At 43.2% G+C, this 14,728-nt stretch overlaps 2 protein-coding genes across 3 annotated transcripts in view; one reads left to right on the forward strand and one right to left on the reverse strand.

The window, feature by feature from the left end:
- Positions 1-1,039: 1,039 nt before the first annotated feature.
- On the reverse strand, positions 1,040-9,397 carry pjvk (pejvakin). The gene is made up of 7 exons (XM_065023444.1): positions 8,150-9,397; positions 5,779-6,030; positions 5,358-5,553; positions 4,708-4,849; positions 3,989-4,106; positions 3,667-3,810; positions 1,040-1,878 (listed from the first exon to the last, which is right to left on the reverse strand). The coding sequence occupies exons 1-7, from the start codon at positions 8,157-8,159 to the stop codon at positions 1,571-1,573; spliced, it is 1,170 nt and encodes a 389-aa protein (XP_064879516.1). The 5' UTR covers positions 8,160-9,397; the 3' UTR covers positions 1,040-1,570.
- Positions 9,398-9,459: 62 nt separating this feature from the next.
- LOC115117109 (collagen alpha-2(V) chain-like) overlaps positions 9,460-14,728 on the forward strand; it is a 61,771-nt gene continuing 56,502 nt past the window's right edge. For both annotated transcript variants that reach the window (XM_065023411.1, XM_065023415.1), the window contains exon 1: positions 9,460-9,888. In XM_065023411.1, the coding sequence (XP_064879483.1) occupies positions 9,798-9,888 (91 nt within the window). In that variant the 5' untranslated portion in view covers positions 9,460-9,797. The remainder of the gene's footprint in view (positions 9,889-14,728) is intronic.

Here is a 14,728-nt window from a genome sequence, read left to right on the forward strand (position 1 = left end):
CACCCTGGACTCATTCATGACCAACTTTCACCCTGGACTCATTCATGACCAATTATCACCATGGACTCATTCATCAGTTATCACCCTGGACTCATTCATAACCAATTATCACCATGGACTCATTCTTTAGTTATTGCCCTGGACTCATTCATCAGTTATCGCCCTGGACTCATTCATGACCAATTATCACCCTGGGTTCATTCATGACCAACTTTCACCCTGGACTCATTCATGACCAATTATCACCCTGGGTTCATTCATGTCCAATTATCACCCTGGACTCATTCATGACCAACTTTCACCCTGGATTAATTCATGACCAATTATCACCATGGACTCATTCATGACTAACTTTCACCCTGGACTCATTCATCAGTTATCGCCCAGGACTCATTCATGACCAACTTTCACCCTGGACTCATTCATGACTGACTTTCACCCTGGACTCATTCATGACTAACTTTCACCCTGGACTCATTCATGACTGACTTTCACCCTGGACTCATTCATGACCAGTCATCACCCTGGCCTCATTCATGACTAACTTTCACCCTGGACTCATTCATGACTGACTTTCACCCTGGACTCATTCATGACCAGTCATCACCCTGGACTCATTCATGACCAGTCATCACCCTGGACTCATTCATGACCAGTCATCACCCTGGAGCCATTCATGACCAATTATCACCATGGACTTATTCATGACCAATTCAGAATGGAGGAAGGGAGAAGGGGAGCGTGTCCTGTTCTATGCGTACCAGTAAAACAGTGAAACCTATACTATAATCCCACTGAGCTCCAGTGGTTCTCTGCGGTGGCATCTCCAATTTCCTCCTTGATAAATCACCTTGATAAAGCAAGTTCAATAATGCAGTGGTGGTAGTTGGAGAAAAAACTAGGAGTTGGTCTTTATCGACACCTTGTGGTTTTTGTCGGGAACCACAGTTGTTGGATATGTTTACAGAGCCCTCTGGCGTCCAATCAGAAAGATCCATGTACTGTACATGCCAGGACTCTACAGAGATACAGTCTATGCTACAGAGAAAACCTCAATCTTTATTTAAAAATAAATAATCCAGCCATAGAAAACGAAATGTCACAAAAACATAACAACAAAGGAGAATCCATGTCACGTAACCATGGCAGTATGAATGTAGATTTACAGCCTCTTCACTCTCTTTTCACCATTACAATGTCCCACTGACCTGGTGAGGTCAAAACACCCCACTACAAACACTGAACATCAGGTGATGACCCAAAAGACCTGATGACACACTTTGAAACCAGCAGAATGAGGCCACAACAAGGTCAAGTGTAGATGAAATAGTTGGAATAGAGATGGAATAGAGTAGAGGAGACCAATGTAGACTAACGGAGGGAGTCACTTGAGAGGATCCATTGAGGGGGAGTGGAGGGAAGCTCCAAATAAGATACAGTACTACAGACATTGGCCAGCCCCAGTTTTCTGACTGTCAGTATGGCACAGGGCTATTAGCTAGGTACTATATGTCTAATCAGGGATGACCTCTCTCTCTCTCCCTCCCTCTCTCTTCCTGAGTCCATCTCTTCAGCTGAGCGTCTTGTGCCACAGGTCGAAACAAGGCACCACGTGTAGCCTGACGTACTTGTGCCCGCCGGAGGAGCACTCCAGACAGCCGTATACCGTCTCCCTCGGTGTCTGGCCCCGGCCACACAGGGCACAGGGGCCCTTGGGAATGTTGTGGTTGAGGAGGTTGACACGGGAGTGGGAGTCCCCTCGCAGGTAGGTGGAGGAGACGTCCGTCATGCTGGCTGCCTTTTCATAGTAGTCTGTCACTACGTCGTCCATGTAGGTGTCTGAGTGGGTGTGGGTGAGCTCCTCAAACGTCCTGTCGTCTTGAGTAGGGGAAAGGAAGGATGAGGATAAGAGTGTCACTGGAACATCGGAAAATGTGCAGGGATTATTTTGCTTTCACTCATTATCTTTACATTACCCTGTGCTTTTACTAGCATTTGTGTCAGTGGAGGCTGGTGGGAGGAGCTACAGGAGGACGGCCTCATTGTAATGGCTGGAATGGAATTAATGGAACGTATCAAACATATGGAAACCACATATTCCATTACAATGACCCACTCCTCCTATAGCTCCTCCCACCAGCCTTCACTGGTTTGTGTTTATATATGTTTATACTCTTTATTGGTATTTTATTAGGATCCCTGGGTGTATATTCTTCTCAACAATATGGAGCTAACAATTGTTCTTTAAACAGCATTATACTGGTAAGATTAGATCACTCTGGGACCTGTACCTTCTTTAAAACCTCTACAGGATTGGTGGGTCCCCCACGGGACGGTAGGCTAATGCGGTTAGCATGAGGTTGTCAGTAAAAAAACAAAATCCCTGGACATAGGCATATCTGATATTGGCAGAAAGCTTCAATTCTTGTTAATCTAATTGCATTGTCCAATTTACAGTTGCTATTACAGTGAAATAATACCATGATATTGTTTGAGAAGAGTGCAAAGTTATGAACTTGAAAAGTTATTAATTAAACCAATTAGGCACATTTGGGCAGTCTCGATACAAAATTTTGAACAGGAATGCAATGGTTCATTGGATCAGTCTAAAACTTTGCACAAACACTGCTGCCATCCACTGGACAAAATCTAAATAGTGCCTGGGCTGGAATAATACATTATGGCCTTTCTCTTGCATTTCAAAGATGATGGTACAAAAAATACAAAAAACACGTTTTTTTTCTTTGTATTATCTTTTACCAGATCTAATGTGTTATTTTCTCCTACATTAATTTTACATTTCCACAAACTTCAAAGTGTTTCCTTTCAAATGGTATCAAGAATATGCATATCCTTGCTTCAGGTCCTGAACTACAGGCAGTTAGCTCATGGGTATGAGTGTGTCATTTTAGGCGAAAAAGGGGCGGATCCTTAGGATTATACAGCATTATACTGGTAAGATCAGACCACTTTGGGAGCTGTACCTTCTTTATACAGCATTATACAGGTAAGATCAGACCACTTTGGGAGCTGTAGCTTATTTATACAGCATTATACTGGTAAGATCAGACCACTTTGGGAGCTGTACCTTCTTTATACAGCATTATACAGGTAAGATCAGACCACTTTGGGAGCTGTAGCTTATTTATACAGCATTATACTGGTAAGATCAGACCACTTTGGGAGCTGTAGCTTCTTTATACAGCATTATACTGGTAAGATCAGACCACTTTGGGAGCTGTACCTTCTTTATACAGCATTATACAGGTAAGATCAGATCAGATTGTTCTAGTCTTTTAGATTTACTCTACAATAAGAACAGGAGGAGGTGTAGCCATTTCCTGCAGTCAAATGACCTAGTGGCCTCATTCATATTTTTTAAATAATTTCATAATTAATAAACATGTTTTTTTTTTAAACACAGACAATCGTGTGTTTCATATATGTCAAACAGTTTTGTTATACAGTATTTCATTCTTCTATGATGTATTTAAAGTGTAATTTTGGGATGCATTTCAACTCTATTTTTTTAAGCCCATAACCATGTGTGTGAGGTGTATACTTTTGTTTCAAAGTAGATGTGTTTAAGACTACAAAGAATCACTCTGTGTGACCCAGATTCAGCCCACTGCAGTAAAAGGTTAAGAGATGAAAGAAGGTTCCCACCTGCTCTGAAGGGGTTTCCGTACACAATCCCAGACAGGAACCTGCGTAGCCGTCCCATAGAGAATCGACCAATGAAACCACCCAGCTGCTCTCTGATCAGCTCCTTCTCAAATCCGCCCAACGACTCAGGGCTTACACAGATATCTGATCAGGAGAAGGGGAACTATGTTTGTGTGTGTGTGTGTGTGTGTGTGTGTGTGTGTGTGAGTGTGTGAGTGTGTGAGTGTGTGAGTGTGTGAGTGTGTGAGTGTGTGAGTGTGTGAGTGAGTGAGTGAGTGAGTGAGTGAGTCAAGTGTAAGTGTGTTTGTTGTGGTTGTCTCACCAAGTCGTCCATCCAATCGAACAAACAGTTCAAAGATGCTGAATGCGATGGTGGTGTGAGCTGGGATCACTATGGCCTTGTCTCGACCTTTGGGGTTTTGACCATCATCAATCTGAAACTGTAGAACACCAGTCAGATAGGTGAGACAGGGCATTCATCCATTCAACCATTACCTGCTGAGAGTGTCAGATGTCAGTGTTTCTGTGTGTATTGTACTGTGTGTGAGTGTGGTGTGTAGGTGTGTGTATTGTGTCTGTGTGTATGCTGTGTGTGTGTACGGTGTAAAGGTATGTGTACTGTATGTGTGTGTGTACTGTGTGTGTGTGCTGTGTGTGTGTGTGTGTACAGTGTGTTTGTAGGTGTGTGTACCCTAATGTGTACCATGTGTGTACCGTGTGTGTAGGTGTGCGTATTGTATGTGTGTGCGTACTGTGTGTGTAGGTGTGTGTAGGTGTGCGTATTGTATGTGTGTGTGTACTGTGTGTTTGTAGGTGTGTGTACCCTAATGTGTACCATGTGTGTACCGTGTGTGTAGGTGTGCGTATTGTATGTGTGTGCGTACTGTGTGTTTGTAGGTGTGTTTAGGTGTGCGTATTGTATGTGTGTGTGTACTGTGTGTTTGTAGGTGTGTGTACCCTAATGTGTACCATGTGTGTACCGTGTGTGTAGGTGTGCGTATTGTATGTGTGTGCGTACTGTGTGTGTAGCTGTGCATTTACCCTCATAGTCGTCCGTCTCATGCCAGCGTGGACAGTGAGAGAACACTGACGCGTCGTACGGATGCTCTCCATGACAATGCAGAGAACACTCCGCCCACTTTCTTTGGACTGACGAATCAGACAGTGATCCAGATCCACTTTCCTATAGTGGAAAGAAACCAGAACACAAACCTGTGTCAGAAAGACTTCTACTGTCCAGGTGTAATATACAGTATGTACAACCAACATGGTCTCATTAGAATATCGACAGCTTGGTTCCATCTGGAAAAAGATGATTCTGAGATAATTGGCTTTAAAGTTCTGAACCCTCATTGGTTTAAAAGATGTCAGCAATTTTGAACTGAGGTATTTAGACTACTGTATAGGTAGAGAACATTGAACAGAACAAGGCTGTTTCAATAACTACATGTTGACTAAAATACAGATAGGACATTTAAGTCCCAAGCTCTCTATATGTCAAAATAATGACATTTAATCATTGTAATTATATGTCAAAATAGTGACATTTAATCATTGTAGTTATATATTAACTAACCTGCCATATTAGTTGTTTGTCATCACCATTATGACCCTTGGTAATATCTCATCAGAAACAAAACCAGAATGAAATGGATTAAATTCTAAGCCATTTTCCACCACCTGCAGTGTACCTGGAGTTGAGTTCCCTGAGCAGAGTTGGGACCTCTACCTCGTGTTTGGTGACGATCCCAAAGGAGGCTTTGACAGCCACAGAGTCTGAACCACTGATGTTGAACCCCACGTCGTTCATCAGGTGGTTCCCTAATCTGCCGTTCAGGGCCACGTCAGACTTGTCCTCATAGTTCAGGAGCTGGTAGGACGACACCCCTGTTTGAATGGAATAAAAGACATTGTTAAAGGCATCTGATATTGTATGAGACTAGCTTTACATCTGCAGAAACACATGCTTTACTTTTTCAAAGTCAAAGACAGTCATAATGCATTATAAGCCCATTATAATACCTTATAAGCTATTCATAATGCACTATAATGAATGACATAGGCGTTAATAGCTGCTGACAAACATGCATTCCTCCCCTCACTGGACTCTACCTGCTGTGATCTCCTTCTCCCCCACCAGGATGTCTTTCAGGGAGAAGGGGGTTGAGGCGTACTTGGTTTTCTTCCAGAAGTGTCTCTTCCTCTTCCTGGTGACCAGGCTGAGGGGTTGGTAGCGGTCAGCCTCACTCAGGCTCGGTACAGGGATCAACCGACCTGTGTCTCCCACCTGCTTCACAAAGTTCTTAGTCGCCGCAGCGAACATACCGGTGACCAAGGAACAGCAGACGGGTGCAGGAGTCACTGCTGGAAATGCAAGGCAGCGACAGGTATGTAAGTGTCCGCTGTCCAGGCAAATGTGAATCCTTTAGTTTACACTATTAAATACGTTTTTTCTCTTTTTCTTGTCTTTGGTGAGTTCACATTGGGATGTTCTGCACAGGTGGACAGTTGTTCTGAATAGATGTCTCTCAAACAGGTAGAGTCATTCAGCTGTGCAGCTCAGGGCTAATGAATAATGGAGACACCATGTAAGGGGATATGGGGGACAAGCTGTCCCATAACGCGATTGGACAGGTAGTTGCCTTCATTCTTCCTGTCATGTGACCAGTGAGCTCACCAATGGGTTATGCAGTACTTCCTGTGCTACTCTGTCTTTGAGGCCCTAGATGTCTATCAATAATGCTGCCCTGAGCGCTGAAAAGTGATATCAGTGTAAGTATCAATAGTTTAATTGTAGCTGGTTAGGGAATCTGATCAAATTTAAATGGATCAGGGTTACACACCTTAAAGGAAAACTCCACCAAAAAGCTATCTATTGGTGTGGTCCCAAATGTTGTTGATATAGTCCCAAATGTTGTTGATATAGTCCCAAATGTTATTGATATAGTCCCAAATGTTGTTGATATAGTCCCAAATGTTTTTCATGTCAGCGATCAAGTTTTCAAGACATTTAACTTTCATAATACAGAAGGTATGATACATTCAACATGATGAAAGTTCAATATCTTGAAAACTTGATTGCTGACATGCATTTTTTTTATTTAACTAGGAAAGTAATTTAATTCTTATTTACAATGATGGCCTACACCGGCCAAACCCAGACAATGTAGGCCAACTGTACACCGTCCTATGGGACACCCAATCAGGGCCAGTTGTGATACAGCCTGGATTCGAACTAGGGTGTCGGTAGTGCCACCTCAAGCACTGAGATGCAGTGTCTTAGACCACTGTGCCACTCGGGACTATATCAACAATGGACTAATGAAACAAATACCAGAGTAGCATGTGAAACATCTGGTTCCTGTGTTGTGAACTAGCATGACAAATAGCAAGAAGAGTGGTGGTCTTTGTGGTGTCTATGTTCAAATGTACTTTTCTTGTGGTTGTGTCTGGTACCAATAATAGGCTAGTCTACATGTTACAGGGAGTTGAATACTTCTAGACCAAGGCTTTCCCCACCCAAAGGTCATACAGGATATGTTATGTTATGACCTTGCCTTCCTTGTAATTTAGCTGTTTGGCTGGGAAATGAAACGTAATGTTTATTTATGAGACTTTTTAAAAAGTGGGAAATGGGTGTGGTTTCCACAGTGTAAACTATGTCTGTATTCACACTGGTCCATTAACAATGACCAGGAATAGAAGGTCCTTTCTAAAGGTCAGAATGACTACCCAGGTAGGCTATTACAGAGATAAGACAAGCAGGACACAAATATGTGTTACTGTGCAAATGACCATATGGGGACATGGAATGAATAAACGTCTGTGAATGCCTTCACAATTTCGAGTAAATCCAGAGAAACTACTGGGGAGCCTTTTTTGTGAAGCTGGTGAGCGTTTCCAAGCCTTCTGCTGCAAAATGGCTGCCTTGACATCTCGGAATACATTACGTCCCGCTGGTGTGTTTGCTGGTGTTTTGATTTGTTTGGCGCGTCAGGTTTTGTTTGTGTAATCATTTTAATATCCTACCCTCCTCATTTTAATATCCTACCCTCCTCATTTTAATATCCTACCCTCCTCATTTTAATATCCTACCCTCCTCATTTTAATATCCTACCCTCCTCATTTGAATATCCTACCCTCCTCATTTTAATAGACATTCATTGTCACGTCCTGACCTTAGTTCCTTTTTTATGTCTCTGTTTTAGTTTGGTCAGGGCGTGAGTTGGGGTGGGCATTCTATGTTTTGTAGTCTAGGTTTTGTATTTCTATGTGTTTGGCCTGGTATGGTTCCCAATCAGAGGCAGCTGGCAATCGTTGTCTCTGATTGAGAACCATACTTAGGTAGCCTGTTCCCACCTGTGTTTGTGGGTAGTTATTTTTCCGTTTCAGTGTTTGCGCCATTCGGGACTGTTTCGGTTTTCATTTTGATTCTCTTGTTCTTTTGTATTCAGTCTAATTAAATTATATTTTGGATACATACCACGCTGCATTTTGTTCCTCTTCACCTTCTTCAACCCACGACAGCCATTACAGAACTACCCACCACAACCGGACCAAGCAGCGTGGTAACCAGGAGCAGAGGTTTCTGGACTCCTGGACATGGGAGGAGATTTTGGACGGAAAGTGACCCTGGGCACAGGCTGGGGAATATCGCCGCCCCCGGGGAGTGCCGAAGGCAGCCAAAGCCGAGAGGTGGCATTATGAGGAGTTAGCACGGCAGCGCAACAGGGACGAGAGGCAGCCCCAAAAATGTATTGGGGGGGAGGCCACACGGGGAGTGTGGCTAAGTCAGGTAGGAGACCTGAGCCAACTCCCCGTGCTTACCGTGGTCCAGTAGGCACCGTGTTATGCCGTGAGGCGCACAGTGTCCCCAGTGCGCAGGCATAGCCTGGTGCACTACATCGCAGCGCCTCGTATCGGCTGGGCTAGAGTGGGCATTAGGCCAGGTGCTATGAAGCCGGCTCAGCGCATCTGGTTTCCAGTGCATCACCTCGGCCCGGGGTATATGGCACCAGCCCTACGCACGGTGTCCCCAGTTCGCCAGCACAGCCCAGTGCGGTCTGTTCCACCCCGCTGCACTGGCCGGGCTACGGGGAGTATCCAGCCAGGACAGGTTGTGCAGGCTCAGTGCTCAAGACCTCCAGTGCGCCTCCACGCCTCCACGGTCCGGTCCATCCGGTGCCTCCTCCACGCACCAGGCCTCCGGTGGCAGCCCCATGCACCAGGCTGTCTCTCCGTCTCCTCCCTCCAGGTGCTCCCTCCTGTCCAGCGCTGCCAGAGTCTCCCTCCTGTCCAGCGCTGCCAGAGCCGCCCCCCTGTTCAGCGCTGCCAGAGCCGCCCGTCTGTCCTGAGCTGCCAGAGCCGCCTGTCTGTCCTGAGCTGCCAGAGCCGCCCGTCTGTCCTGAGCTGCCAGAGCCGCCCGTCTGTCCTGAGCTGCCAGAGCCGCCCGTCTGTCCTGAGCTGCCAGAGCCGCCCGCCCGTGCTCTTGTTCTTTTGTATTCAGTCTCATTAAATTATATTATGGATACATACCACGCTGGATTTTGGTCCTCCGATCCTTCCTACTACTCCTCCTCGTCAGAGCTCTAGGATGACACACATGACATCCTATATATAGGGCCTTTTACTGTTACTATAATGTAATCTGTAATCAGAAACAGATTCTATTTTCAGTAATCTGCTGAACGCTGGCTGTCTGAGACTGAGAGCACAGGAAAAAAGGAAGAAAATTAGAGGTTAGACAACCCTTTAAAAGAGGGAGTGAGAGAGAGGCGCGAGAGAGAGAGAAGTAGAGAGAGAGAGAAGTAGAGAGAGAGTGAGGTGGCGCGAGAGAGAGAGAGAAGTAGAGAGAGAGAGAAGTAGAGAGAGAGTGAGGTGGTGCGAGAGAGAGAGAGAAGTAGAGAGAGTGAGGCGGTGGGAGAGAGAGAAGTAGAGAGAGAGAGAGCGAGAGAGAGAGACTGTTTCTCTGGTCTAGTTCAGGCAGTTATTTTCTCTTCTCAAGGCTACCGGGATATTACTGGATGGTACTGTGCACTGCAACGCTAGCCTAGTTCTCTCATCCTCCTCTCCTCTCGTCTTCCTCTCTGCCCTGTACGTGTGTTGGGAAGGTGCCTGTCTCAGGTGCAGACATGGCCACCTCTGTGCTCTCCAGGATTATTCTATGTCTGGCTATATCTCTGTTTCCGGTATTGACAGTGACCAGCCAGGATGTCAACCTAGGTGAGTGGATGGGGCTGCACTGCATGACTTATGGTCTGACTGACAGATGATTGTGTTGATTGCTATTGCTTGTACTGAGTGATATGAATTGCTCATGTGTTTAACTTTTTGTTCTACATTTTTTGAATTGATTGATTTAATTGATTTAATAATTAGAAGTCGTAGGCTGCGTCAGGCGCAGACGACATTACAGATGTCACATTGAATTGAATAATTGATAAAACTGACCTTGTCCAAGAGAGAATTATATGGCTATCAAAACGTCATGCCAGGGTAAGCCTACACCAAACACACAATTCATTGGTATTTTTTGTAGAATTCACAATGTGGAAAATGAATGGCGGAAAAAAACTGTTTTTATGGGTATTATGATGCGTCCACTGTGGTGGACTGTTATGGTCCTCTTCGGCAGGTAGATGGCAGGTGGTCAAGATTGACACATCACACACAATGCAATTTAAAAACTACAGTAAAATCAATTACTACTATATCAACCCTATCAACAGCACAGAGGTGCCCGTTTAGGAGACGCCTCATCAGAGAATATCTCTAATCACACCTCTAATCACATCTCTAGTCACACCTCTAATCACACCTCTGATCACACCTCTGATCACACCGACACACTATTTCTCAGATATTATTTATGTGGCACCTTAAAGCATTTCTCTGAAGACAGTTTTCAGGTAGCTTGGTAACCCGTTCCACAGAACTGCAGCAGAGTACAGGAAGGACTGTTTTTCCATGGAGATCTTGAGTCTACAGGGAACATATTTTGTAAAAGTCCCTCTGGGAACAAAGGATTAGGGTTGCAAAGCTACCCGTAATATAACAGAGTTACTGGAATCTTCAGTGATCTATGGCAATCTATGGTATCTTTGGTGATTTATACTTGAATACTAAAAAATATACATATTCATATATAATATTCATTTTTTTATATCTGTGTCCATATTGTCCATGAGTTTCTAGTGGATAGACCACATGGTTCAAGAGAAAAGAGCATAATTAATGAAAACAGCCTCTAACCAACAATGGCATTAACTCTACAACTCTTCCAACTATTGTCTTTTTTCACAACTGCCACCAGTTTGGTCACAAAACATTTACAACAAAGACATATTGACATAGTAAAATAAATACATGTGTGTAAAAATATATAAATAATATTTCATGCTGAAACAACCCTCATTAAACACAAATGATATTCACTAAGGTTTATATTTCAGATGTGTTACAGTTTTGTCATTCCATTTTTTATTTTTTTAAGTCATCTTATTAGACATGTGTATATATATATATATATATGGTATATATATACATACTGTATATATATTTTACATGCGATAAGCCACACAGAGGGACAGAGATAATTACAGACACCTGTTATAATCTGAAGTACCCAAAAAGGCCCCTAGATGTCATCTGGTAAGATTCCATATATTCCTTGAAAGTTACCAACATTCTGTTAGTTTACTGGTAAAGTACTCGAAAGTTTAGAGTAATATACCCTACTGTTGCAACCCTTCTCAGGATAGATCAAGCATGTCAATGAGAGGATGCAACACTTTTATGCGTTTGATATTTTTATGGTCCTTATTGAACATCTATAGGTGTTGTATAAGCAATGTTCATATTTCCTTTTCTATCTTTCTTTCTTTTTCTTTTTTTTTCTTAAAAAAAAAAGTTTGTGTTCAGTTTACACGCCTCAATATCACAATTATTTTCTCACAATGAAATATAAAGTACTAAAATATATATATATATTTTTTACTGTAGGAAGTGGTTTGTTTTACAAGTACCATGATACCTCTCACTCACAGCAGGTTCAGTCCAGTTTACAGGCCACCCAGTCTCTGGACCACGTTGGCCTTGTACTCAACATCACACCCCAAAAACAGAAAATAAAATCAACACTTTTAATGGATGCTATTTTCTCATTGTTCATATTGTAGCTTGTTTCAATAGAGTAAATAAAGTGTTCAAATAAAACTAATGGGATAGGTTCTCTCAGAGATGTCTGGATACAAACATACATACATGGATAGAATCCAGATTTTTATTAGTTTTTTACAAGGCATGTCAGTTAGGAACAAATTCTTCTCTACAATAACAGCAACAAAAATACATCCCTCTGAGACAGACTACGTGTTAAAGTGGTGTTGTGTGCATGACTGGCTGGCTGGCTGACTGGCTGACTGGCTGACTGGCTGACTGGCTGGCTGGCTGGCTGGCTGGCTGGCTGGCTGACTGGCTGGCTGGCTGACTGGCTGGCTGACTGGCTGACTGACTGACTGGCAGGGCTATTTCAGTGCAAGGCTGAATGAAGGGTTGTAGAGCGCCATGGCCATAATGATGTGGGGACGGACCAAAACAGGCCACTGATTTTGGTTAGGGGTTTGCCAGAGAGCGACCGGACACACCCAGTGAAATGATGAATGCTGGGTATGAATATGCTTCATACTGTCGGCATCCACAAAGCCCATTTCACTTTAGGAGTATGCTGTCTTTGAACAGCGAAGGATGTAAGTTACTGATGTGGGGAACAAAACGTATTATTGAGTCTGGTTTCTCTCCTTGTCGTTTTGTGTCTGCTTGTGTAGCGACAGGTCAATCAGGTGATAAGTAGGCCTAACTTTACCTGCCACCTGGGCCCGGCTTTTTAAAAGTTATCTGTCCAGATTACATCTATCGGATAAGATGAAATGCATAGAAACAGAATGAATAGAACGGGAGTTCCCATTCAAGTCAATGATTCGTCCTATTCATTCGTTCTATTCATTCTGTATCTATGTCTTTAATCCTATCCGATAGGTGAACTCCAGATAGATAAGGCCCTGATGACTGGTGTTAGCTCAACCAAGCTGATGCCTAGGCTTTAGCTCAGCGGGTGGAAGCAGACTTGTTGCAGGCAGGCAACCTGAGTTCAAACCCAGTAGGTCACACCTGCTGCTCGGGGGTTTAGGCCCATGTTGCTATAGAAAAGGTCTTAGTGTAAAAAGTCACAGGTATTGTGTAGTAAGGGTGCTGCTGAGGGGAGGACGGCTCATAATAATGGCCGGAACGGAGCAAATGGAATGGCATCAAACACCTGGAAACCATGGAAACCAGGTGTTTGATGTATTTGATACCGTTCCACTGATTCCGCTCCAGTCATTACAATGAGCCCGTCCTCCCCAAGCCAACAACCTTTTGTGGTGCATTGTTTGAGCAGATTAACGCTACAGTGAAAAAGACATGAAAACCATACTTTCCAAAATGTTCCCCCATGTTCTGTAGCTGTAAAACAGTATACTATTGGACAATGTGTGATAGTGCTTGATAATATAACACCAAGATCACTTTCACCTGACTTCACAGCTGAGCAGCACAGTGACATGAAGGTCAGTGTGTAGTGGGAAGTTATAGCAGGCGGCCATATTGGATAATTAACTGAAGAGGAACGCTGTTTTGGTCCATGTGCAAACCACAAATGGATTCAATTTACAGTAACCACAGGCCTCACTTTTATAGTGATCAACACTCTGAATATAATGGCTTTAATCATAACACCCTGGTTGGTGAAGTCAATATACATATTATTGATTAATTTACATTATTCACTTGGGTACAGCTGACTTAATAATGTTATAACATTTTGTAAATGGAAGTTGGTCCATATGATGATGCGTTTAGATTCCATGGCTGTGGAGTTAGCTGGGTGTGGCCTCTCATGGCTGGCCCAGAAATACAGCCCAGCCACAGGCACATGCTAAGCATAACCTATAATATAGGCTGTGGGTTTCCCTGAAATAACTCCTGCTTTTGAAAAGTAGCTTCTCTCTTGGGGAGAAGCTCGCCCACATAATGAGTACTTAGAAGTGATGTTTTTCATATAAAACTGGCTAAGTTTATAAAAGTGAGATTCCACAAAGATACTACATATAGCACTGCAGCAGGTGGTCAGTGTTTCTCCTAGTTTCACTCTCTTAGTTTCCAACAGAGGCCCCACCACCCCGCCTAGATAATGCCATGGGAGGTGCTTCTGTATTGGAGCGATGTTTCCCCGATTCACAGATGAATTGTGAAAAGAGCTTCTGTTCTGTGTCATCGTGCTGTGTATCATCTTCCTCTTATCGTCAGGGAACTTTAGTCTCAGGGATCTCATTGAAGTGGGAAGAGCAACGTAGGCACCGATTTATAAAGGTCCAAAAATAACATCAAGCCCAGAACCTGAATGGAAAGTCTGATTTTTTAGTCTATATTACTGGTTTTGACTTACATGACGTCACTGTCTTACTCAGTACTTATGTCGACTATATTTAACTTCAAATGACAAGTGGGGAGATGTAATTTTGATAAGTAACGTAATGATTTATAATGACGAACTTCCTATTTTGTCAAAGAAAATTGTGTCCTGAAAAAAAAAGTATGTTCTGACCTACTCATAAAGAGTAGGTCATAAAGAGTAGGTATGAATATGTCCTGACCTACTCATAAAGAGTAGGTCATGAAGAGTAGGTCATAAAGAGTAGGTCATAAAGAGTAGGTATGAGTATGTCCTGACCTACTCATAAAGAGTAGATTATAAAGAATAGGTATGAGTATGTCCTGACCTACTCATAAAGAGTAGGTATGAGTATGTCCTGACCTACTCATAAAGAGTAGGTATGAGTATGTCCTGACCTACTCATAAAGAGTAGGTATGAGTATGTCCTGACCTACTCATAAAGAGTAGGTTATAAAGAGTAGGTATGAGTATGTCCTGACCTACTCATAAAGAGTAGGTATGAGTATGTCCTGACCTACTCATAAAGAGTAGGTTATAAAGAGTAGGTATGAGTATGTCCTGACCTACTCA

The sequence above is a fragment of the Oncorhynchus nerka genome, linkage group LG2 (genome assembly GCF_034236695.1).
Source record: "Oncorhynchus nerka isolate Pitt River linkage group LG2, Oner_Uvic_2.0, whole genome shotgun sequence".
NCBI classification, from domain to species: domain Eukaryota; kingdom Metazoa; phylum Chordata; class Actinopteri; order Salmoniformes; family Salmonidae; genus Oncorhynchus; species Oncorhynchus nerka.